General features: G+C 49.9%; 1 protein-coding gene across 1 annotated transcript; it reads left to right on the top strand.

Moving 5' to 3' along the window:
• Window positions 1-15728: 15728 nt before the first annotated feature.
• TNNI1 (troponin I1, slow skeletal type) lies at window positions 15729-25509 on the top strand (the record flags this gene model as incomplete). Its single annotated transcript, XM_019492460.2, has 7 exons — window positions 15729-15746; window positions 16570-16611; window positions 18240-18371; window positions 18813-18902; window positions 20046-20222; window positions 22292-22402; window positions 24841-25509. Coding segments are annotated over 6 exons (567 nt in total), but the record flags the coding sequence as incomplete, so codon positions are not given.
• Window positions 25510-26323: the final 814 nt, after the last annotated feature.

Below are 26323 nucleotides of genomic sequence, written 5' to 3' on the forward strand. Positions count from 1 at the left end.
TTCACCCATTTCTCTCTCCGACGTTGTTAGTCTACAGAGAGCAACTCTACCTCGCCTTCTGCCTCCCCTCTTGTTTACAAAGCAATCAGGGGCATGGATGGCGCTTTACTGATGACAGCAGCCTACTCCTCAAAGATGCTGTGCTCTTGGTAGACAAAGGGCAGAGAAATGAAGTGTTGGAGGGTGCAGCACAAAACATTGCTATTATTATTTAGCTGGCAGTATTTAATGTCACATAAATTCGGTATTGGGACTCAGGAGAGATTTATGTCCTGCCACTTGCTCTGTTCCTGCATAGGCTCCAGTTCATTACTGGGGTCCTCTCGGTGGCGACTCTGGGAAGGGAAGGGAGCAAGGGTTCTGTCCTTTAATTCTCTTCTATAAGCCACAGCATGAGCATGGATTTTGTTACCATGATCTACAGCAGATGGGACATGGAAGTGACAAATTCCAGTGTCTTGCTACAACAACAATATAGCTTTTCGCCTTTGTGCCCTAGAGCTGAAGGCATTTTGCAAATGAATTTCAGAATCATGACCTCTGTTTTACAGACGGGGAAACTGAGGCACGGAGAGGGAAAAGAATGGACCTATCTGATATTGTAGCTTGAACCAGGTGCAGGTTCGTGAACAGAACTCACAGCCTTGACTTGAGGTGCCTAAGAGGGGTAGGTAGGTAGGGTCTCTGAAATATATCCCTAGAGGTAGGCACCAAAGTTGCGCCTACATCCTGCTTCAAGCACCAATCTCCCCTTGCTGTTATTCTGCCTGTGTCCCTTGGAAGAGCTGGATCTGGAAGATGTTTTCAGATCACAACTAACACATGCCAATAGAGTCAAGCTTCCCAAAAAACAAAGTGGCATCTGCCACTTCCTTTTGAGACAGGGCTGGCAGAGGCAGCATTGTAAGCGGGGCACTCGCCCAAGTTGTGGGAGACGCATGTTTCCCTTCTCACCCTGTAGAGATTCAAACCCATGTCGCTATGCAGAAAAAAGCAGATTTGGGGGGTCAGAAAGAGACAATTAAAGCCTGACTGTAGCCTAGTGACTGGAGGACCCTGTGCACTTGCAAGGTGCCCTTTCTGTTGAAGCGCTGCTGTGAGTGGGGTCTGTTCAGACTTGCTGTGAGCCAGCAGCACACGTGCAAAAGGGAAACTGAGCCACACACACAGGCAGATATGCAGACCAAGGATTTTCTGTGTAGCACTCGCCAATGTGCTTTTCATATCTTTCAAAATAAGAGAAGTGTGTAATCAAGAGTTAGGGTGAGGGGGGACTGTCCTAGCGGGACACAATGCATCCAACAGGCCATATGTTGTTTACCCGTGGTGTACAGCACTCGTTGGGGATGGAAGAGGGGTGATGTTGAATCCCTGCAGGCAGAGGAAGGCTGTGAGCCAGGCCTTCCTCCTGGTGAGTTCAGTAACTGCTGGGATAATATAGAATATAAGTACCACTAATGCCCCTTGTATTGCTCTGTTTTAAGACGCACGTAAGTCCTACTAAGTTCTTTGGAAGAAAAGGCAGAGGTGCCTTACCCTCAGGAGTGGGCTCCAGGCTGTAGATCCCAAGTGGACGGAGGACTTTTCCTGCAGCCTGCTGCAAGGTACCTGAGAGGCAGGATATAGGACTCACTCCTGTTCTCAGAAATAACTCTTAGCAGCTCCCTGCTTCGCTTGCAGGGTGTTTGGATCTCAGGCTGAGGGGGCAGCTCTTGTCATGCACCAGATGGGGAACCGGGTGTTCAATCAGGGTCCTGCATCCCAACCTGGTGCCAGGTACCTAAGCATTAGGCTGATGACACTCAGGCATACCTGGCTCAGGGTTAATCAATGATTCATAATAATATATATAGGTAGCAAGCTCATTCCCCTTCAAAAGAAAAGACTATAGATTATAGGCATATATGTTGAACTCTTCCTGGCTGCAGGAAAGACAGCCCCAATGCAGGCAATAAAAAAACCTAAACCTTTTCTTTGGAGATCAATTAGTTTAAGAGCCACTTCTTGCTCAGGAGCCGTGGTCAGAGCACTCCTGGGTTAGATACTGCAGTAGCTAAGCACGTTACTGAATCTGGTCCTAAGTATTCTCCTGGGCTTACTGTAACTCTGACATCTCCAGATCTCATCCCTGAATCTAGCCACACAGGTGTAAATCCACTGCTCACCAGGGCAGTGTGGCTAGGATGTAAGGAGGAGTGGCAGAAGAGTATGGTCTTCAGCTTGTGGGAGGCTGTATCTCTTGATAGCAGAGTCTTATCTGCAGGGATCAACCCCACAATAAAATTACAATTAATTCTTAGCTCCAGCATCTTGGGTAGTGGATGAGGGGAGTTCTTCATTGAAGTCAGCGGATTCTGAAACCCTTGCAGTGCACTTCCCCTTTAGTCAGTAATCCAAGAGCTGAAATCACCCTAACTGCGTGGGTAGGGGAGCCTTGTATCTGAAATGCGTATCAGAAGAAGAAATGGCAGCTCTTCCCTGGAGAATTGAATGACAGCAGCTGAGCAAAATCCAGTGATGAGGGTCCCTTTGCCCAGCCTCCATGCAGCTGGAGCCACTAGGCTGGGTGCAGGTACGTTTGAAGCGGACAAGTGCAGACATGGCATGGTGGCTGAAGCTAATGGCAGAGAGGCAGTGTGGAACGCAAAGTGTCCTAGAGCCAAACAGCACTTTCCAGGAAGGATAGAGCTGGGGTGATTGCTAACCACTGACAGCAAACTACAGGTTGGGGGAAAGTGCTAGAGGAGAAAGGGGAGGAAAGGTGAAGTCAAAGGAACATATGTCTACTGGACAGTCATAGCAGCATGCAGGGAAATTGAGGCAAAGGTTCATGAGCTAGGTAATGGTAGGGTGGGTGTTGACTTACTATTTGCTTCCTGTTAGTCTTTTTGTGTTTCCCCTTAAGGAATATTCTCTTCATATCCAGACTCAGTGCTTTTGAGGGGGAAAGTTTTGCCTATTAATGGTGCCCAGAAGAGGTTTGTGGGTGAGAGTCAAGGCTGTTTCATGTTATAATTTCATGAAGAACACCTGGATTTTGAACCTTGTTGAATACCTTGTTTTTGCTGGTAGCAGCTGGAACAAGGGGCTACAGATTGTCTGTATTTAGTCCTTGCAGCTGTCAAAATGCCTGAGGCTGAATCGATTCAGTTACTGCAGGTTAGTCTAAGCTGCAGATATTAAACTGAGAAACTACTGGGCAGACATTCACGTTTGATTCAGAAAATTCAGCCACATACATGTAGTGGCTCAGGCCAGAGGCCAGGGGGTGCTAGAACAGGGCTTTCTGACACACAGCCAGCCTGGGCTGTGTGTTCGCTTCCTCTTCCTGCTGCCCCCAAGGTCTCTGGGATTTGCAGTCCAGAGTTACAGCAGCAGGACTCTGCAAGGTTGCTCACCACTTCCTCTTCCTGCTTCCAGGATTTGTAGTCCACAGTCATCGCCAGCGGTAAGTTTTTAGCAGGGCAGCTCCCTACTCAAGGGAGTTTAACCCACCTCCCTAGCCCCAGCCTCCAGCTGGGGTTTGCCTGGGGACATAATCCCTGCCTCTTCCTCCCCCTACTCCTTCTCTGCTGGAGGAGACAGCACAGCCCAGCAGAGCATGCTGGGATACTGGGGGACTGTGATTTAACTTGAACCAGGAATGGGTCTGGGACAGAAGTTTTATAAACCAGTTTGACCCAAATCAGGTAAGTCTGATGCTACATTCAACCAGGTTTGTCTTAAACCAGTTTCAGCCATTTTGAAACCAGTTTATGTGCACTGAAGAGTTCTGTTCTGTTACAGGTTTAAACCAGTTTCTGATCACTTAAACCAATTTATGTGTAACTTCTGTCCCTCGCCAAGCTGTTCTGAGCCTGGACCCAGAAAACCCTGGTGCTTTGGGCTTTGTGAATGTGGAGGTTTGGTCTGGGCCTGGTTTTAGCTCCCAGGTTCAGCTGGGATAGTCTCCTAAAAGTTTGGTCCACATTACTCATTTCCTGTTCCCACTCCCAGTCTCTCTCTCTCTTTGCCCAATACATTTTGTCCTGCTGATGTGAAGAAGATGATTTCCTGGTCTCGACCACCTATACCCCATGCCCCCCCACAAAAGGGCTGAGAGCAAGGATGCAGCCCCAGCTCCTTCTCCAAGACAGCGAGGGGGGCTGGGGCAGCTGGCACGGGTGTCTAATCTGCCTTGACATGTTGGAGCTGGCTATGAAGCAGCTTGAGGAAGGGTCCTGGGGGAGGGGAGGAGCATATTTGAGGCGTGATCTCGGAGAGGTTCCCTTTACAGACAACAAAAGCTCAGCTGTTGTTTCTAAGTTTGTCCCAGGCCTGTTGGGAAGTGAGCTACCTTTTTAAAGGTCAGATGGGACAAAGAAATGAGCCCTTTGTTTGGGGGCTGGGGCAGGATGGAAATGGATAAAGAAGCTGGTCCACAACCCTCTGCCACAGATCTGCTCCGTGGAGCAAAAAAAAAAAATTGTGGTGGGGCTGTCTAAGCAGCCTAGGGGAGTCAGGCACCCACTACATGTCAGTGGGAACTGGATGCGTGTCTGATTTAGGAACTTGGTAATATCCAAAATAAGCCTGTGCCATCTCTGTCCTGGGTATAAAGAGGTGTGCTGGCATATATGCCCTGTTGGGCAGGTTTTCAAAGACCAACCCAGGCACAGGCAGATGTGTGGGTGGTATTAGGCACCAGAGCTTTCTGGTCTGCTAGTGGTGATGGGAGTGCTGGCACCCAATGGCCACTGGCTCTTCAGGACAGGTAATTTAAAATGCTGGGGCCTACCTACACTGTTGGCAGCCCGTTGCGGTTCCCAGAAGCACTGTGGGAGCAACAGCACAGCTCAGGTAGTCATGAGAGATTCTCCATGCAGAGAGCCTGGCCAGGGGAAGGAGCTCAGCATCGGCTGCCCGCTGCTACCGAGCAATGCCACAGTCGTAGCTGGCCCCAGCCCGAGTCCCTCTGACCGCACGGCCCCACGATAGGGCACAGGCACGTTCCTTTTATGCTCCCTGCCTAGACACCGCAGTCTCTGCCCTGAAAGATCTCAAGCAAGAAAACAGCTTGTTTGCCTTCTTCTCAGCCCTCCTGAGCTGGGAAGGGGCTACCAGGAACACCAGGCAGGTGATAACACAGGAGTGCATATGCAACTAAAGCAGGGATGTTGGATGGCACCTTGCGGTGCTGGTTTGCAACAGCATCAGTTGGGCCTCCAAGTTAGGGACTGGCTACTGGTCTTATGGTGGAGTGCGTCGGAGGAAGGCCAAGGGACAGCATCCCGAGCAAAGGTCTGTAAGGCAAAGATATGACATGCATACTGGACTTGTGTAGTGGATACATCTCCCCACCTTGTGTAGACCCAGAGTGTATGGGTCCACTCCTGGTAGCTTTGGTACTAGGGCTCTTGGCTTCATTTCCCATCTCTGCCACTGGCTCCATGTGAGGCGGTGGGCAAGTTGCTTCCTTCCCCTGTGCCTCAGTTTCCCCACCTGTAGCCTGGGGTCTGCAGTGCTCACTGCATTTGAAGCATGCTTTGAATTTCCATGGGTGCTATCATCATATCCCCTTGCTGTCGTCCCCCCCCCCCCTGCAATTTCTCCTCCCTTTTCAAGCTCAACAAAAGAGGAAATCTGAGAAGGGAACACATGATGCCTCTAAGTGCTTGGCTGGGCTGGGCCTGGCTGGGTCACTGCACTGGGAGATGGGCCCCAGGGTAGTGGGGGGAGGAGAGGGGGGTGCATCCTGCCTGTCACCAGCTAATTTTGGCTATCTTGTGTTCTGAAAACAATCCTTGGTGGTATGGGATGAGGGGACAGCTACTGACTGGCCAGCGGCTGAAGGCACACTTTTGCCTGGCCCTTTTTTGCTTTATAAAGGTTCACATGGGCCAGGTATAACACTCTTTGCTTATGAGTCACATGCAAGGCCTGTGATGGGGTCTGGGCACATTTGCTGCTCTGGCCTTAATGTCCTAGCAAGCAGCACTTCCTGATGGGCAGCGGTATGGCCCTTGCTGTTTGCAGCATTGCAACACAGTACAGAAGAGCACCTTACCAAATGCTTTGAAAAGGGCCTGCTCCCCAGGGCTGGATGCAGCAGGGATTCCCGGTGAGATTTTTTGCTGTTCCCACATGTGAGAGTGGGCCTGGAGCTCTGGCACAGAGCCTTGTTCAGGACAGCAGGGAATGGCATGAGAAAGTATTTCTCAGGGTTGGGGCAGGGATTTGACCAGAGGGCACAATGGGGAGGTATGTGGCCATGCGAGGGGCTTCCCTGCTTGGGCAGCTCCTGGGAGCAAACTGCTTCATCCAGGGCCCTGGTTGAATCCCTGCCCAGCGTGTGAGAGACATGGTCTAAACAAAATGGGGCACTTGGGACCTGAACTTCTGGGTCAACTTGTGGAAAGTGAATTTCCTTTGCCAACCACCTGCCTGGGGATCCAGGACCCACCTCCACACCGCATGGGGAAACCTGGGACCTTCTCCAAGTTCCACTCTGTCTCTGTCGGGCTGGTGGTAACCCTAACTGCGAGGCTGCGGCTTGCCTTGCCCTTTGTGGAAGTGCCGGCACTCTCTTGTCCTTTCTCCCCAGGGTGAGGCTCTGGGGAACAGGAAGATGCTGCAGACTATCATGCCTTGGAGTTTGTTCCACAGTCTGGCTCATGAGCTTTGTCCCCGGTCTTTGGGTTGGGATTGTCAGATGGGAATGAGGAATGAGGCCTCCCCGTTCCCTTGTGATTCCTTAGGCTTTTTGGCATATTCTCCAGGATCACTCAGTTTTTAGGCGGGTTTCAGAGAAGGACATTACTTCGTTGTAGCAGGATGGAGCCGCTGGGGATGGGTGGAGAAAATGACAAGAAAGTGGGGTGAAGAAGGAAAAAAGGATCCCCAGAAAGGAAAGTGGAGACGGGCCCCGTGGTGTCCAGCAGGGGCAGGGAGCCCTATGGAGGGGCGATCCAGGCCATGTCTACAGCTGGGAGCTAGCAGCATATCAGGATCACTTCTGTATCCAGCAGCAGGCATTGCCCCTGCCTAAGATTCAGTGGGATTAGAGCCCAACCCAAGATTAAATCTACTCCTAGTAATATTGGTATAAATATACAGCAATCCCATTGACCCCAGGGGCACACGGCTCAGCTTTTGGGGCAGGGCTGACTCACACAGGCTGGCAACCATCTCCCTCCTTTGACAGTCTAGCGATGGGGCTGATGGAGGGTGGGGCCCTGGAGCACTTGCTGTTGTGACGTGGCCCACTCCTGGGGCCAGCCCATGCGGTAGAGCCATGGGACAGGAGAGAGGAGCTGGTGGACTTTACCTTTTCCCAAGTCCCAGGCGAGGCTGGCATGCATCGACAGCTGCAGGGCCTGGACTATAGAGGAGCTTTCTGTGAACCATTGCTGCCAATTTAACATCAGCTTCTCTGATGGCATTAATCAGAGGCATGTAGACTTTTCCCAGTGTACAGGAGGGTGCAGATCTGACCCTTGGTCCTTGGGGATGACATACTGCGGTCGGGGGGATGGGGCTTTTCTCTACCCTGGTAAGCCTCCAACCCTTGAGCTCAGAAGAGGGGAGGACGGCAGGCTCCCTCTGCTCTCAGCTGCTGTTTCCCCCCAACAATGGGCATAGCCTGCCTCATGCCCACAGCCGAGTGTCCTGGAGTTACCATAATAGCCGCGGGGATTAAAATTCCAGGCATTGTCCTTGCTGGGCTGTGGTCTCCAAATTGTTTGCTCATAAGGTCTGCCCTAAAAATACACAGGCCAACAGGTGCAACCCTGGTCCCAATTCTCGCAGCCCCCCCACCCCTCCAAGCCTTTGGGGTGGACAGCAAGGATGTTACTGAGGGCAGCACAGTCAGGCCCTGGCACTGCTTTTTGCTGCATAAGTTTGTGGTTAATTTGATCTAAAAAGCTGTTGGAGGCTGAGAGGCACTGGCTTCAGGGTAAGGAGGCAGACAGTATTGCCATGTCTGTTTATAATAAGCAGAATTGGGCTTGTTTGGTTTTTTTAAAGTCCCTTTAATTTTTCGAGAGTCATGGGTTGATAAGCACCCCCACTTCCCTCTCTTTGAAATGGGTTGGGCTTGCTTTTAAAGGTAGTGCCACTTTTTTTTCTCGTGAGACTTGGTAACACTGAAGGCAGAGCAGGCAAGTTGTGACTCAGCCACCACTATCCCACCTCCTGACCCCTCACCCAGCTCTGCCTTTGTCCCTTGCTCCTGACCCAGACCCCTGCTCTCCCAGTCCTGGACGCCCATCCAGCCAGTGCCCCGTAGTCCTGACCTGCAGCCCCTACTCTTCCAGTTCAGGTGCCTCACGTCGCTCTGCTGACAGACCTGTGCTCTGACCTGTGTCCACACCCCTGCTGTTCCTCTTGTGGGATCTCTGCAGAGCTCTGGCCAGGCACCTCAATCTTGACCACTGTAAAACACCACTCATCCCTGCCTGCTGGTCCTCCCTCACCTGCCTCAGCTCTGCCAGTGCACTTCAACCCCCTGCAAGTGCCTCTGCTATGGAGAGATTGCTCTGCATTTCCTGTGCCCATCGATGCTGCTTGCAGTGAGGTATGTTTGGGTGGAAGAGCTGTTCTCCTCTGAAATCAGGCTTCTCCTCTTGGCTTCTCCCTTTGGAGATTTTGCAACCACTTGAGCTAAGCAGGTGCGTGGAGGCAAGGAGGCCTGAATTCCTTCTGAGCAGGGAAAGTAGGATTCAGAGTCTGGGGCTCAGACAAATCCCTGTTCAATTTGTCTGTGGCCATCATAGAGGACATTTCAGTTTTCTCCTACTCTGTCCTCTATTGATATGAAACCCTATGCCTTTATGTCCTCTATTCTTCTCTTCAGGAGAAAAAATAGAGGACATAAAGTCATTGAGTTTCATATCACTAGAGGACAACCAGACTGTCCTCTATGATGACCACTCTATCTGTTGGTCTAAGTCATTCATCATGGCTGTTAAGCTCTAAATACAAAGACAAATGCATCAGCATGCATACCCACTGATGTGCCATGTGTGTATAAGTATGTAGTAGATGTGTATGAGTGTATACAGGGTCAACACATGTAGCATAGTTCTCTATAGAAATGTGTAATGTGTATTCATGTTAGTGTGTGCTTGTGTATCATGTACCTGTTGGGGAGGGGAGGCTGTAGTGTGTGCATCTGTATTGTGTGCATGTCTATGTGAACATACAGTGTGCATATGGTATGAGTTTAAATTGTGTGTCTATGAGTATCCAATGGATGGGCATGTGTGCTGCGTGTATGTGCCACGTGTGCTTGTGTAAATATGTATATGTGCACATGCTTTGTGCCTTTGTCAATGGCTGTGCTTACGTATGTCAGCATAGCTACAATGATGTGTTTATACACTTGGGCCTTGGATCCATCTCACTTCCAGTTGCTTTTAAGATGCCCTGTCCTGCAGGAGGTACTCCAGCAATTCCCACTGGGTCCCTGTAAGAAAAGATGCTATTGGTCATTTAAAAACTGAATGGCTGTTCAAACTGTGTGTGTGTGTGTGTGTGTGTGAGTGTGTGTGTGTGAGAGAGAGAGAGAGAAGTTGTGCACTGATGCTATTCCATGGATGTATTAGCACAATGGCAAATCTGTCTCGGTGTATCCATTTGTAAAGTACTTACACTGGAAGAAAGAGTGTGTATATGCATGTGTGCACACACATGTACATGTTGTCTTTGTATGAGGCTTGGTGACTAACTATATATATAATGTGTGCACTGCATGGAGATAATGTATCTGTTTAGTGTGCCTGTATACATGCAGCATCTGTATCACATGCACGTGTGCAGGGTGTGTGTAGCATGCATAAGTGGCATGCAAAATATGTGTGCAGTGTGACTTTGTGGTATGGTCATGCCCCACATGTGTCAGCTGCATCTGCCGTGTGTGTAGCATGCACGGTTATATACAGCGAGGGGGGTGTTTAAAAGGGGTATATGTGCCTGTTCTATTTTTACTGACCACTTGCAGTCAGGCTTGGAATTAATACTGTCCTCCCTTCCCATCCCCTCACAGTCTGCAGTCCTCCAGCCTCCAGCCACCACCTCCCCCCTGCCTGGACTGCACTAGGTAAGACACTGCCATGTTCCCCAGCCCCAGGAAGAAGTTTTATGGGAGAGGGGGGGGTTGTTTGTTTGGGGGTTTTTTTGCTGTTTGCTGATTTATCAGTAGGATCTGATTCTACTAACTTTAGGCAAACTAGTTCTGTGGGTACCTGTCAGGATGGGAGTTGGAGTGGTGTTATCTAAGAAGTAGTAGGGTATCTAGACATCAGGACGGCAGGTAACATGGGAATACCTGACTCTGCCTGCCTGTCTGGGGAAGCTGGTAGTGAGATGCTTCATGGGGACCGTGTCTTCTATCAAATGCATTTGGTAGCTGTTGGTTTTTGCTTCAACAACATTTATCTGGCTCTCAGGAAAGCAGCATGTGCCTCTCTTGTCACAGCCAGTCCCTGCTGCTTTAGCTCGTAGAAGCCCTGGAGGTCTAGCAGCAGCATTTTCCAAAGGCCCTGGGGAACTTTGGAGCCTAAATCTCCTTCACTTTCAACGAGGTTTCTGAGCACTGGCAAATGGGACTTCAGCTTCTGGCTTGGAGAGTGTTGACCCCAGTGTCCAGCTGGAGCCTGACTTGGCTGCGAGGGCTGATATACTAATGCACCTTGTGGTTTAACCAAATGCACCTTCAGCTTCTGCTTCATCTGCCAGTCAGAGGATGCAGCTGCTTCCCAGTACACACTCTGGAGCTGATCCAGTGTCCCTCATGGTCCAAGGGAGGGGCTGATATAGTGGGGTGAGCAGTGCAGGGTATGGGGACTTACTGCTTAAGCAGTGTCTCTTCCCACTTGACATATCTGCCCTGCTTTGGCCACAAAGCCTTTCAGGTTGGTATCTGAGGATGCATCTGCCTGTCCAGCCGGTGGATCTCATGTGAGATCCTGCCCCAGGGACTAGCTGACTGCCGTATCCTTTAAAAGCCTGTATTGCTCAGAGTGGGAATTGCTTCATGATGCACCTTTGAGAGTCCAATTATACTTGTGTGTTATTCAAGCGTGTAATACCTTTGTGTCATGCTGTGAATAGGTCCGGTTTGCATTATGTGGGCATGTTGTGCGTGTGGGCACGTGTGTTCATACATGAGTGCTTGGTGCTTTGTGTGTGGTTTGCATTATGAGTGTATGTCTGCAGTGCGTGTGTGTGTGTATATGTAGCGGTGTGTTTGTGCGTGCTTAGGGGCTTCTAGCTAGCTGAGGTTAAGGAGTTTGCTGTTTGCAGGTGAGGCTGGCTTCTACAATAGAAACCAAATCTGAGGAGCTGGCGCTTTAGTGAGTGCATACCATCTCTAAGGACAGCTGGGGAATCTGTCCCAGGGGCACATAAATCCAGTCCACAATTCAGCTGGCACAGGTCCAGTAGCCCCCATCCAGACAGGGGAAGGGCTCCCTAAAAATGGTAATTTTCTGGCCTCATCAGGAGCTCAATCCAACCTAAGACCAGCTGTTGGGTCAGTGCAGGGAACTCGCAATCTCCTGGCTCTGGCAGGTGCTTTTTGCAAGACTGGATTCCTGGCTGCCAAAGGGAAGGCAGTTTAGATTAATCTGTCCCTAAAAGTTGATTGACACTGACAGGGGCTGACCCACCCTGGGGGAAGTGGAGACCAGTACCTTCTAAGGGCTCATACTCTCGCCTGGACCACCCGGGAAGTCTATAGGACTTGTCTTCGGTGCAAATCGGGAGTAACCCTCTGGGCTCAATTCTCCTTTCACGCCATACACGTATCAGACTTCCAAAATGGAAAAGGTTTGGTTTGAAAATGTCAGTGCTCAGCAAGATTTGTATTTTGATGCTCCTGATCGGAAAATATAAAATGTGTTGAGATCAGTATTTTTGTGCAAAAACATGCTTTATTGAAGTCACCTTCTCTGAACAGATCCCTTCTTTTTTGAAAATGTGATCAGCTGTAGCCCTGGGACTTAAGTGAGAGCTGACTAGATACACAGGCCAGTGTGGCTGTGCCCAGGGGCAATGTCTCCCTTCGCGACTGTTCTAGCAAGTGAGGTAGGAATTAGTAGAAAGAGCTAATTGTTAGGCCACTGCTAAGCAAGAGTTGTGGGGATGGACTTCCAGATTTAGACTCAGGAATATAAAAGCCTGCCTAGGGTTAGCAATAGGGCTCTACTGTCAGGGAGCACCTCCTTTCTAATTCAAAGCTCTTGCTACAAGGCTTACATTGCATGCAGTTCTATGCTGAACCAGAGTTGAGATAAGGCCCAAGAGATATCTTCAGGCTACAGGGTAGCTGTGCTGAGCTTGGGAGATGAATTAAGAGGTTGTGAAGTCTCCATCCTTGGAGGTTTTTAAGACTAGGCTAGACAAAGCTTTGGCTGGGATGAGATAATTGGGGATGGTCCTGCTTTGAGCAGGGGGTTAGACTAGATGACCTCCTGAGGTCCCTTCTGTCTCTAATTTTCTATGATTGTATGATTCTATATTTCCCCTGGGATCCTGATTCAGAGGGTCCCAGCAGGAAGCTGAAACAAAGCCATGTAATTTAGGTGTACAACTGAAAGAGCTCAGAAGCAGAATTGGGAATTTTGAACAGTTTCATTCAAGCCCCCAGCTCTAAACGGACCCACAGAAGTAATTTGGAATGAAGTATAAATTGGGAGAGGTGGCGGGGTGAAAAGATGGCAGCACAGTTTGGAGGCAGCCTGCAACCAGACAAAAGGCAGAAGGCTTAATACATGATGCAGTAGAAATTGTTCACCCTGTCTCATCAATCCTGTCCCTTTATAGCCACCACTCCCTACTTTTATCTAAGAGATACAGCCCAGCTGATGCACCACACAGTAATTGGCTTTTTAGTGCCAGCAGCTGCTCATCTGGCTAATAATAAAAGTGCAATTGCTCTCAGAGACACGCAGGAGCAAAGCAGAGCTGCCTTCTTTTATCAGGTGTGCTGGCTGGCCTTCCTGCCCAGCTTTGCTTCTGGTTAGCTTCTCCATCTCCTTTACACTCAGACATCTCCATGTGAGTAGGGCTTGGCAATCTGGAGAGTAGTGTGAGCAGGGGTTTCAGGTGCTTGGACTAAGCCAAGAAAAGCCCCTGAGCACAAGGCAGTCTTGCTCCCCTGACCAGCTGCAAGGGGGCGGGGAGGGGTGGAAACTTATAGCCTCCCAGAGCTCATCGGAAAATGTGAGCTTATCTGAGCTGTATGGTTTGCCCTTTGTTTAGCAGGCTGTCAGCATAGCTGGGCACAGAGCCACTCCACTCCTGAGCAGGACACAGTGTCTAGGGGAGCAGCACGCACCATCCCCAGCAAAACCATACAAAGTCACGATGTGTCTGTTGTCTGCCAGGTTAGAGGCAGACCCAGCTGTGGTCCCCAGGCAGGTGGCTCCTGGAGGGAAGGACAGAAGAGCCCAGTTCCACTGGAGACGCTCTAGATTTCTATTCAGCTTGTCCTAAGTTTGCTGTCTGCGCACACCCAGTTGTGGCCCAGTGAGATGCAAAGAGTGAGATTTGTCCTGTTGTGGGACCTGGGTTGCAGTTTATCAGAAAGCAGCAGCATTCAAGCACAGATCCTGGGGGTCATCTAGGCTAGGGACAAATATTACACACAAACTGGTATAAGTGATCAGAAACCTGTTCAAATCGCAACAGAAGTTCAGTGCACATAAACTTTCAAAATGACTGAAACTGGTTTAAGATAAACCCGGATGGACGTAGTGTCAGACATGAATGAAGCGTACCCCCGGAAGCTGGGGGGGCATGGCAAACTCCCACAGGCGGCAGCAGGAGCATGGCGGTGGTGAGCAGGGAGCTCCTGCAGGCAGCCGCGGCGCTCTCGGCAGCGTGGGGGTGAGCGGTGACCGCCCGCAGGCACCACCGGCAGTGTCAGTGGTGCCTTTTTGCAGAGGGTGCACCGCCAAGCTCAAGGGGTGCATGTACACCCATGTGCACACCCTACACGTCGCCAATGGTATCAGACTTAACTGATTCAGATTAAATTAGTTTCTTGAACTTCTGTCCCAGGTTCCCTCCAGATTCAAGTTAACTCACAGTCCCCTAGCATCCCAGGATGCTTTGCACCTCTCCCACAAGCCCCCCTTTGCAGGGTGGGTGGACTAGCCTTGACCCAAGCTGTCTGCTCCAGCCTAGAGGTGTGCTCTAGCGCCCCCCAGCTTCTGGCCTGAGCCAACGCAGGCATGTGGCTGCATTTCTGGAATCAAAAGTGAATGGCTGTTTACCATATTTTACGGTGTACAAGGTGCCATGGTGTATAACTTGACCCCATATTTCCTGTCAAGAAAGTTAGGATTTTCATAGATCTGGTGTATAAGACAACCCCACCTCACCAAGGAGGGGGCCGGCAGGAAGGCGGCTGGGTGCACTGGCAGCACGGACAGTGTGCGAGGTGCTGGAAGCCCAGGAGGGCTCACGGGAGAGTTGGACACCTCCGAGCTGGGGCAGCACTCAGCCTCCTGGCAGCCTGCCCAGCCAGACCCAGGGGGTGCTGCCACTACAGAGGCAAGGACCAGCCCTCCCACACCCCACTTTCCAGCTCAGGCGCTGCCTGGCCCACCAGCAGCTCCCCCACCCGTGTCCTGTCCTGCCACCCCAGGCTCCATCCCTGGCTGGCGCAGCAGACGGAGTGGGACATGCTGCCCTCCAGGCTCAGGGCAGGAGTCAGGACCATGCCTGCCCACAGGTCCACACTGGAGCCAGTGCCAGGGTTGCAGACCAAGCTCTGGGGGTGGCCCCTCACCCTGCCATGGCTCAGTCCAGCTGCAGCAGCACCCAGGAAACAGCACCTATTAGCCACATCCCGCCGCATTGCCCATGCCCAGTCTGACCCAGCCTGGCTGCTGGTTTCATCCTTGCTGAGGCAGCCCAACTAGCCTGTGCATTAATCCACCTATACCCACTAGCAGGCCACCTGGCCAGGCCCGGGGGGCACTGCCACAGCAGAGGGAAGGACTCAGCCCCTCTGCAGCTCTGGGGCTCTCTAGCCCACGGGTAGCTCAACCGTCAGCCATGGGAGAGGCAGCCCAGACTCAATGGGTGCAGGGTTTGGGCACCCAGCCTGTCTCCAACATGTTGGGCAGGGGCGGGGGGAAGCAGGAGCCTAGCCTGGCCTTGGTCAGTACATTAAACGTCAGCACGCTGCCTCCCCATGTGGCAGGGTGCCGGTGCAAGGTCTGGTTGAAGTACTGATACAGCGTAGAAGTTGAGGTGGAAATTTATGGGGTTCGAACCTCAACGTATACCCCTTGAAATCTGGTGGTTGCTTATTGGTTTGATCTATGCATCTTAGACCAACCTGCAAAGATTGAATCTATTGAGCCTCAGGCTTTTTGACTGTCTGTACTCCATGTCATGGGCTGGCAATGCTGCCCCATCCCAACTTGCACCTCTCCCTGCTGGTGTCCCTGCAACAGCTCTGTCCATGCCTCTCAGGCCAGACCTACTCCACCCACTGCTGGCGCGCTGTGACTCTACATAGTAGTCTCAGCTCTTCCAGTCTTAACCCCAAACTCTGTCAATGAACCTCAGTCCTGAGCTGCAGCCCCTTTCCACCACAGCCCTGGTCCTCTTTATAATCACAGGCTGTTGATTGTGACATCTCGTTTAGGAGAGGGGGGGGTTCTGCCTTAGGCCTTGCTTCCTTGCTGTTGATTATTTTGTTTTTGCACGATCCTAGGTGCAGCGTTTGACATCACAATGCCAGAACCGTAAGTAGCAAATGTTCCCCTTTGGCTTTGGGCACCAGCATGAGACTCTACGTTGGCCAACCGCAGGGATTGATGTGAAGACCTAAGTGCAGAGCAGGTCACTGTGATTGGAAGTGGACCCAGGAGCCCACTCCCACAGTGGATGCACACAGTTCTCCTGCGAATAATCCGCTAGAGGGCAGCATAGTCCTACCTTGTGCTACATCCTTCACAGCAGGAGGACTCCGCAAGTTTGCCTTTGATTTTTGTGCCAATGGTCCAATATTTTAGAGAAACTTCTGAAATGTTGCATGTCTTTGGTCAAGTAGGTCAGTTTGGTGACACTGAAATTTCATGTAAGTCCAAATTGTCTGATTCTAAAAAAAAAGTGTGGGGAGAGTGAGTATAACCACTTGGAATATATATATATATATATTTTAATGGGAACAATCCTTCATTGGAAAGTGTCATGTTGAAGGGGCTGAAATGTGTCATGAGATCGACAGGCTGAGATCAGAGGAACAACCCTGCCGCACACTGGCTGCAGATCTGGCCCACAGAAATATTTCTGGTCTGTGGCACATTTTGCATGGCATGGCAAGGAAAGCATCTGCACCCGTATCAGAACTTGAAAGGATTTCTTCCTCCAGACATGTCTGATGCCTGTCTATTGATGCTATATTCTGTTTTTCCTCCTCTCTGTTTCTTCTCCCGGACTGAACAAACAACTGCAGGGAGGTAAGAGATACTCCTGAATGTTTTCTTGTTTTAAATTCAGGACACTAGCAGGTATTTTTTATAATGCATTTGCATTAAAATGCTTTGTTTCCTCCTTTCCCTTTAGAGAAAATCCAAGATCACAGCCTCGCGCAAACTCATGCTGAAGGTGAGTCCCAAGGAGTAGAAACTCCCTTTGGCTTTGTCTTGACTGGAAGAGTAAGTCAGGGCTGAAAATGATCACGGCTGAAACATGTTGCAAATGTTCCCTGCCAGGGAACCCCTTTGGGCTGACAAACAGGGTGGTACTCGGAGAAGCTTATGACAGAGGTCGCCTCAAAATCCATACTTGCAATTCCTAGTACCTGTGACAGACAAGCTTCTTTGGGTGACTCTGATATCTTTTATTAGACCAACTTAAATAGTTGCAAATTTTTTTTAAAGTAAGCTTTCAGGTTTAAAAACCCTAACCCTAACCCTACACCCTAGTACCTGTGATGAATCTGTAGCCACTTCAGGCTTCCCCTGTGTTACCACCTAGGATTGAACCAACAGAAAAAGCACATGTTGGAGACGCCTGTGCAAAAGGCATTGCAGCAAAGGCTGAAAGGGACCATCCTGGACCACCTTTAGCATAGACAAAGGCCTGGCTCTGTTTGCCTAAATATCCTCTTATCCTTTATGTAGGGTAGACACTAGGAAGAGCTACAGCATGCTTATCCAGAGTGCATCATAAGCAGGCAAAGATATCAAGTATGCATCTATCCCAAGCAAAGCGCATGGGATTTGTGAAGCAGGGACTGCCCGCTCTGTCTCTGGTTATTTTTTTTATTATTATTGTTATTTGAATAGTGCCAAGAGTGCATCAGGTACTTGGCAGACAGGCCACGGGTCTAGGGAAACCTTTCAGTCTGAAGGGGAAAATGGATGAATGAAGAGAGACTGCCCATGCTAATGCAAAGCCAGAGCAGATCCCCTGAAAACAGGGACATCTCTTCATTTCCTCTCCCCCCTCTGAGCAGCTCAGCCCTATGCTGGGAGTTATGGTACGTGATGGGGGAAATAGTTTTTGTGGGAGCATGGCATGGCAGCCCCTCTCTGGATTAGGGAAGATACTCCCTGAATGGCCTTCCTATTTGTCGGGGTCCAATACCATAGACACACTGTGAGTTAGGCAGGCTTTCCTTCTGGGGTGTCTCTCTTTGGGGTAAGGGCTCAGGTTATGAGCAGACATAACATTTGGACTGTTTAAAAATGGAGTGTTTCAGCCAGGGATAGGCATATCATTCCTGTTACTCCCTCTCTTCCCTCCCCGAGGCTAGAGCTCTCCAAAATCACTATGGATGCATAGTGACAAAGCAGAGCATTGTGGGATAGTGGAGGACTGAAGGGTCCTCTCTTGCACTCCTTAGAGAATCCACCTATAACAAGAAAAATGAAATGCTTCTAAATAGTACCTCATTCCAGCAGATTCATAGGTTCATAGATTATAGATTATAGAGTTGGAAGGGGCCCAATGGATCATCGTGTCCGACCTCCTGCCCCTGGCAGGAAAGAGGACCGAGGTCAGACAACCCCAGCCAGCTGATTGTCAAGCCTCCTCTTGAAGACCTCCAAGGTCACTTTTGGAGCACTTCAGCTAGTTTTGAGCAGTTAAAAGGGCATGTGGGTCTGGCTTCTTGCCCTTTGAAGTGCTTCAGAGGCATTTGAAATGCTTCAGAAGTGATGTCTGTCCCCACCCTAAGAGGTGCATGGCAGAGCTGATGTATGTGCTCATGCTGCCGTTGTATGATCTAGAGTTTGATGCTGGCCAAAGCAAAGGAAGAATGGGATCAAGAGCAAGTGGACAAGCTGTCAGAGAAGGACAGGTACCTGGCTGAGCGGATCACACCCCTGAGTACCAGCGGGCTCTCCCTGAGCCAGCTCCAGGTATGCTTTGAGCTGGGATCGTCAAGCCTGTTTGGGAGTGAGGAGAAGCGGGCAGGGGCACCAGGGATGGTGGGGGGGCCATTCTGTTCTTTATTATGCAGGCTGAAGCAGGGGTGAGGAAATCCTTCCAGTCACTTCTGGATGAATCCCCCTGGAAAGTTGAATCATGCCAGTGTCCCTTCCTGCAGGGTAGAACATATAAAGGGGGTTTCTCACATAGCCCCTAGGAAGATGTTAGCAGCTGGCATTTTGGGATGACTGACTGATGCTGCATCAGCATCATATTGGAGGGCACTAGAAACCTGCTGTGTGCTAAGGGGCTGGTTTTTTTTAGTGAGATACATGGGATAACCAGGCAGAACTTCCCCAGCAAAGCTCAGAGGCAGGAACAGCATGTAGAGCTTTCACTTGGCACTTTCCTTCTGTGCTCTAATCCTACAGGACCTATGCAGGGAACTGCATGAAAAGATCGACATCGTGGATGAGGAGAGATACGACATCGAAGCAAAATGCCACCACAACACCAGAGAGGTAGGAGGAGAAGAGGAGGCCAAATGGCTTCTGGATTGGATACCTAGGCAATGACTTGTGATTTATTTCTCATATACATAGCAGCTGTTACTCATTTTGCTCTGTGTTATGTGCCGAGCCAGCCTGATTACTACCATTTAGATGATAAAAGCTTCCATTGACTCCCAAACCATTCTTTCTGCTGTTCAGATACAATAACAGGTAGTCCCTGCCCCCAGAGAGCCTGCTGTTTAAATAGGCAAGATGGATGCAGCAGAAGATGGGAAGGGTAGGCAGGCAGGAAGAAACTTGCCCTAGGTCACCCAATAAGCTAGAGACAGAGATAGGAATCACACTCATTTCTCTGTGTCCTTGTCAAGTACCACATCCATGCCCAGGCATTCCCCACTGGTGGCACGTGCACTGGCAATACATGAGCATGGTGTCCCAGCAGTTCCTTTCTCAATGAGTTTCCCAAAGGTGGTACGTGAACTGGTAAACTTCAGGAGGTGCCTCCTGGTGCTCTTGGCCAGGAGAGTGCAGCTGGATACAGGGAAATGGATGGGCTGAAAGAGCCTTGCAAAGCAACAGACTTCAGCCAAGCTATCAGCTAGTTCTGCCCAGTCTCAGGTACCATGGGCCCATTTCAGAGCCACAGGACAACCCTAGCTCCCAAAAACTCTAGGTGTGGTCCATGGGGTTCAGGGATGACCAAGGTCAGGATTTTCTATGGGGTACCACACAATATCCCAGATGCTCCCATGTTCATCAGTCAGGGGCTCCAGCAGTGACTCTTGAACGGTGAGACAGAGCACTGGATCGGTGGCTCTTAGCACAAGTGCAGCAGACATGGCCAGGGACTCTTATCCATTAGCAACCGGATGCAGTGTCTGGAGCTAGGAACAGGTAGATGTCTTGGACTGAGAATTAATGCTTCATTTGAGATTGTCCTATCTAGAGAATCACCTCTGTTGTGTGCTCAGTCCGAGTGGGCTCCTGTGAAGATCCCGGAGCCCTAGAAGTTGAGGGTCTATGTACGGTGGTTCTGGGAGCAGGCAGAGGTGCTTGCTCCATGTTGGTGTGAAGCAGAATCAGGGGCCTCTTTCTGGTATGGTTCAGCTTTGTGACGTGACTCTTACACCTTGATATTCCCTTCACCTTTAGATTAAAGACCTGAAGCTGAAAGTGCTCGACCTCCGTGGCAAGTTCAAGCGCCCTCCGCTGCGGCGTGTCCGTGTGTCTGCTGATGCCATGTTGAGGGCTTTGCTTGGCTCCAAGCACAAAGTCTCCATGGACCTGAGAGCCAATCTGAAATCTGTCAAGAAGGAGGACACAGAGAAGGTGGGTGATCAAGATCAGTCCTCCTTTTTCCCAACTGCATCTCATCCAAATGGCCATGTGAATCAGAGACGGAGGAGATGGCTTAGAGCAGGCTCACCCCTATCCAAAGGTTGCCTGAGGGAGCATGTGTCAGACATCCCTGCTTCCCCTGAGTATCACCTCCCACTGTAGTATCAGTGCTCGATTCATCACTTTGTGAAATTGCTAGAGATTTTATCCAAAAAACAAGGGAGTGTGTGTGCACAGTGATATTAGTCTAGTGAGATCGGGATCGCTATGAGATCATACAGGTTTTAGTTGCTCAGAAATGATGCAGTTGAACCCAGCTAAATATGAGGAGGTTTTGTGTCTATCCTTCCTAACTGGGTTGGAGAAAAGTTACTAAAACTGACAAATGAGATCCAAGTCTGTGCGAGTGATGAATAGTTAGTGGAAACTGTTTCCTTCCTCTCTCCCTGGAGTGTGGACCAGATCCTTATCTTGGGTAACTCACTGGCATAGTTCTCTTGAAAGCTATGTTGATTTACACCGGTTGGGGATGTAGTTTTCTTCAACATGGAAATTCCATTTCATGGCCATCTCTGCTTTAGGTGTTTTTGTTCAAGACACAGGTCTTGAAGTCCTGGGATTACAGGAGAATCTCAATTCTTCTTCTTCAATTCTGTTTCTTTTAAGAAGTAAGTTTCTAGCCCTCCTGATTGTGGGGAAGATGTGACTGCTAAAGGCTCCAACACAAGAAGGCAAATGCTCAGGCACTACACTTATTTTTATTTTTTTAAATCTCCTAATTTTTTAGACCGTGTTGTTGTTTGGAGGCCTGATTCATGACTTCTGAATGCTTGGGGCTGGTGATGCTGACACATGGGCGCATTTTCAAAAAGGCCTTAATCATCCTCCAGTTGTGCATAAAGACATCACCTGCATGCACTGTTATCACATGTGCAATGTGAAATCCTTCACTGTGCAAAGAGTCAAATTGGGCATAAGATAAGAGACAAGCTTAGGTTGATTCCCTATTGAGGGGCTGCAGTTGACCTTAAAGGCCCAGTTCTAATTCTGCTTACTCCTTACACCTTACAAGGTGGCATAAATGCGGAGTAACTTCACTTCACTTAATCAGAAGGAAAGGTTTCTGTGACTTCAGTGCCTTTAGAGGCCTGATGCAATTGATGTAATTCCACTGAATGCCATGCAGCTACTCTTGTTTTGGATTGAAGTACATGGAATGAAAGCTAGTTCTAGGATTTGTATATTGGATTAAACTCTTGATTTGACTAATCCAACACTCATCCTATGGCAAAGGCCAGTCCAGGATGGCTTATAGTAAGGAGATGGACCTGATGATTCAAATGATGATACACATGATGGGTGTGTTCCCTTCCTGACCCTTGAGTGACCACTTTATGCCCTGAAGCAGAAGTTTCCATGGCCATAATCCTTACCTACTTTGCTATTCCTTGTGATAACATTATCCAGTCCTTTCAGCTGCAGCCAAGAGTAAGCTGTTGGCATATAGCCTGCTCTGCGCTAATGACAGTACTTTGCCCTTATCCAAACCTCCATGAAGAACAATGCTGGCAGGAGCTGATGGACTCCAAGGGCCTGGTTCTGCAAGGGCAGGGCTGCCTATGCAAGATGCCACATGCCTCTGGCTCCCAAGCACAGCAAGTCGAAGTGCTTAAGTACTTCCCAGGCTTGGGCCTTTATTCCTGCTTTCCCAGCTATCTCCAGTCTATATTCATGTTAAGGGCCATCCTGGGTTCCAAAATCATAACTCCACAACACCCCCAAGGGCTCTCCTTGGGTACAGCAGGTTGAAGGAGATGGTACATCCTATAGATTATTTGATTTATAAGGAAAAGGTATCATTGAGACTGGATCGTTTTATTGCTTGTTGCCCCCACACAATGTGCTGCCTGGAGCTACTACAGCAATTTGGACCCATGATCCCACAGCCTGAACATGCAGCTCATATATAATTGATGTGCAGAGGTACAGATTCAATGGCTCAGTCCCAAGCTCCCCTAAGCCCAGTTCTGTTGTGACCCCAAGTCTGCCTCTCCCTGCAGGAACGTCCAGTGGAAGTGGGTGACTGGCGTAAGAACGTGGAGGCCATGTCTGGAATGGAGGGTAGGAAGAAGATGTTTGATGCTGCCAAGTCTCCAACAGGCCAGTGAGAGGTACTGTGCTCTTCCCTGTCTTCCTGCTCTCTCCTTTTCTCTCATGCCATCTGCTCCACTCAACAAAATGGTGCACAGGCAGTGCCTCCAGCCTGGAATCCCCCCTTCAGTTACAATTTTGCTTTGATTCTTGTTCTTGGAAGACTAACCCAGTGGCTGGTTAGTCCCTAGGCTTTGGGTTTAGGAAGCATTTTGTCCTGTGGTTGTAAGCTGAGTGGGTGCAGTGACCCATCTGACTGCTGACCTGGCCGTTGGGATCAGAGGCAAAAACCCTAGATCTATTCTGTAAGAGGCCAAAACACTTTCCTTCAGGAGGGAACCCATTGGAGGTCTTCAAGAAGAGATTGGACAAGCATTGGTCAGGGATGATGCAGGAGTTGGTGTGCCTATGTTCTCCTATGGGTATTTCCCATGCTTCTGGGCTTTGCTGGTTGCCATATGGGGACAGGAAGGAATTTTTCCCCCTTGTGTTGCTACAAGGGTTGGGGGTAGGGGGTGCATTTCACCTTCCTTAGAAGCATTGGGTGTTGGCTGCAGCTGAGAAAAGGGATCTTGACCGTGGAAGGCCCATGGTCCTTCTGGGACTAAAAGTCGGAGGCTCCTGGCTAGAAAGTCTTGCCTCTTCTCCACATTTGGGGTCAGGAACGCATTTTACCCTATGGCCAGGTTGTTGCAGACTGAGGGGTTGCCTTCCTCTGTAGCAATGGGGACATGTGGCCCTCTTCCTTGGATCTCTTGAGCATATTTTAACAGCCCTCACAGGACATTGGCTATTGTTGTCTCTCAGCTTTATCTGTGGCAGGTTTCTGGGCTTTCTGGCTGGGTCTGGGTTGACTGTGTAGTTTTACTAATCTGCTAGACACTGGATTTTATGAGGTGTTTTGGATACGGATGATTCTGCCTCAAATGGGGTTGGATTAGACAGCCTCTGGTGGGCCCTCCTAGCCCTGCTTTTCCATGATTTGGTGATCCTAAGGCATAGTTTCCCCTGCACTACAGGCAAAAGTCACTACCCTGCCCAGCAAGAAGGGCTGAGCCCCAGTGAGCAGTAGGCCAGGCAGGGGCGCACCTGAGATGATTAAGAACTGTCTAGTCCCCCTTCCCAATGCAGAGCCCCTGCGTTCATGCTAGAAGGAATTTGAGGGTGGGGCTGAATTCACTGCACCTGGTGATCTGTGCTATGAGATAAATTGTACCTGGGTGTCTGCCAGTGCTGCTCCGTGCTTCTGTTTGCAGGCTGCAGTTGCATCATGCACTGCCTCAACTTGCCTTTGGGCAGGATCCCGCAGCAGACACCCCGCTCACCTAGACTGCAATACATGGCCCAAACCCCTGGCGGTAAACCCTGTCTCACAGAGGGATGGCTTTTCTGGTTTGAGTCCATCCTTTGGAGTTATTTGCTTTAACTTCTCATTTTTAAGTCAAAGCCCCTGCTGACCAAAGGCTGTATCTACACAGGGGAGGCATAACCAGCATTAGCAGATTTAGTCATGCTGGCTTAAATCTAGTGAGCACAGGTAACAGGGACCTAGGAACGTAAGACTGGAAGGAGCCTCCTGGGCCATGAAGAACACCCTATCACATGCCATGGGTAAAAGCAGGGGGTGACAAGGGCACTGCCTATGCTCTGCCACTCCAATGACGGAGAAAGTAGGTGGTTAATGTGTGCTCAGAAGATCCAAGGAAAAGGACCAAGGCCCATGCTGTAGAGGAAGGAAAACCCTCACTGTCCATGCCAGTCTGACCTAGGGGAAAAAATTCTTCTTGATTTGGGATTTGCCGATCAGTGTGAGCCCAAACAGAAGAGAAATACCCCCTAGCCAGGAACCTCTGGGCTTTATTATAGCTTCTGGCAGGAGCCTCAGTCAAAACTCCCCTACCATCCCACAAGACATTCAGAGGAAGGTGGGAAAGACACTAGAAGCCAGCAGAATTCATGAGGGGAGAGGAAAAAATCCCTTCTGGGCAGCCAGGAAAAGACCTGAGGCATCGGGTCACCAGATACCTTCCACACTCAAGGCAGTTTGCTCTAGTATGCGCCAATTTGGGGACCACAAACACTGGTTCCACCGTACACAAGGACCAGTGTGCCAGGATGCCCTGTTATATCACACTCTCTTCCATAAATATATCCAGTCTAATCTTCAAGAGATGTAATGATAGCAGGGGCCTCTCATGGTATGGGCTTCAGGGAAGGCTGTACAATGTGGGTCATGGACGTGTACTCAACTGGCGCAGCACACAGTCATGTCCAGGCTGTTGCAACTTCACGGTTGCCATCCAAGGCTGCTAGATGAAAGCTAGCTGGGGTATCCCTCCCCTGCTCCAGCTGCTGGATAGTCGTACTCTGTCCTGCCCTGACAATTTGCTCACTCAATCTAATACAACCCTTCCCTTTTTGCACAAAGCTACTATTAGGCTGTTTCTTTTCCTCTTAGGTGCTTCCTGGAAGGACGAAGATCTCCCTCCACCCCTGCCTCCTATCACCTGCAGCTTTGTTCCCTGCTGGCCTATTCCAGCAATGGCCTTCGAACCAGCCCATTTGTGAAAATCTCCTTTGAAAAGATAATCCAGTCCTTCTGTGTTTCTATCACTCCCTGCCCCACAGCCGTCCCCAGTCCCAGCAGTGGCAGTAGCCACTGCCTCACTTGATACAGTGAAATAATTGCTCCAGTCTGGCACTATAGCAGAGGACTGCCATTGCCTCCTGAAGGTCCTGGCTTGCTGTATCCACCCAATGGAGTGACGTGAGCATGCATTTGTAGGAAGTCCAAGAAGGTATTGACATTGTGACCCGAAGTGCCAATCATATTAAATACTAAGGGTGAGTGTCCACACAACCATCCTGCTCATGTCCTGTGCCATACAGAATGGAAATGCCTATGCCACGTGCTGATGGTTACATGGAGGCAGGTTGTCTGAGTTTCTTAGTCTTGTACCCAACCCAAATGTTGCTAGATGTGTTTGTCCTGTCCTTCTCCACCAGCTATGGCAGACAGCACTGGGAGGGAACTGTTGGTCCTGCTCTCACCACCCAGCTCTGACATGTCCAGTTTGTGAGATGTGACTGCTGTGTCTGTACGGTTATTAAAAGACTGTCCTTAGAACAGAGGTGTAGGGTGTGTGATGTGTTCGTCACTGCACGGTCCCTCATTATGAAATCAGGAAAGCAATCTTGAGGCTGCTGATGACAGTGGAAGATCTAAGGCATGGTCTGGAGGCAGGGATAGCGTAGGTGGCCCTGCTTAGGTGCCTCCCAAGCCCTGGCTGTGATAATGACCTTGGCTCCAACCTGCCCACTTCCTGATCCCTAGTATGCTGTGCTCTGCCATGGACCTCAACTTAGTAGCACTCCCAGATACTGCCACCCTGCAATTCAGTGAGCCCCAGTTCTGGACTGCACAGCCCCATGCGTGGGCTTCTTAAACATCAGTGCTCTGGTGCAGTGCTGCAGTTCCAGACACAGGGTTGCTGCTGCTCCCCTCACAGATTCACAGAAGTTTAAGGCTGGAAGGGACCTCGTGCCCTTTGCTCTTGAGGCGAGCTGTTCCAGCCCTTGGCCCCGACACTGCTTTAGTGTTGCAATGCTCCCCTAGCATCATCCCTGCTGGTCCTTAGCAGACCCTAATCTATTTGCATTAGTTCTGGATATCAACCCCTTGCCTTTCCATTCTCACATAGCCCCAGAAATACATCCACACATGTGATTTCCCCCTTCGAGCATTTTGCTCACAGATACTTCTTCCATCTGTGATATAATGTTGCTCTTTTAACCCTAGCCCTTGCCCTCATTCCCTATCCTCAGGAGGTTGAGTGATCACTAACCCCCTTGACAGAAGCACAAGGACTTATATCTGATGATTTGACTAAACAAAGCCACAGAGCCAGGCTGGGTTGTATCACTATGGGGATGCACCAGGT

The sequence above is a fragment of the Alligator mississippiensis genome, chromosome 14 (genome assembly GCF_030867095.1).
Source record: "Alligator mississippiensis isolate rAllMis1 chromosome 14, rAllMis1, whole genome shotgun sequence".
Taxonomy (NCBI): domain Eukaryota; kingdom Metazoa; phylum Chordata; order Crocodylia; family Alligatoridae; genus Alligator; species Alligator mississippiensis.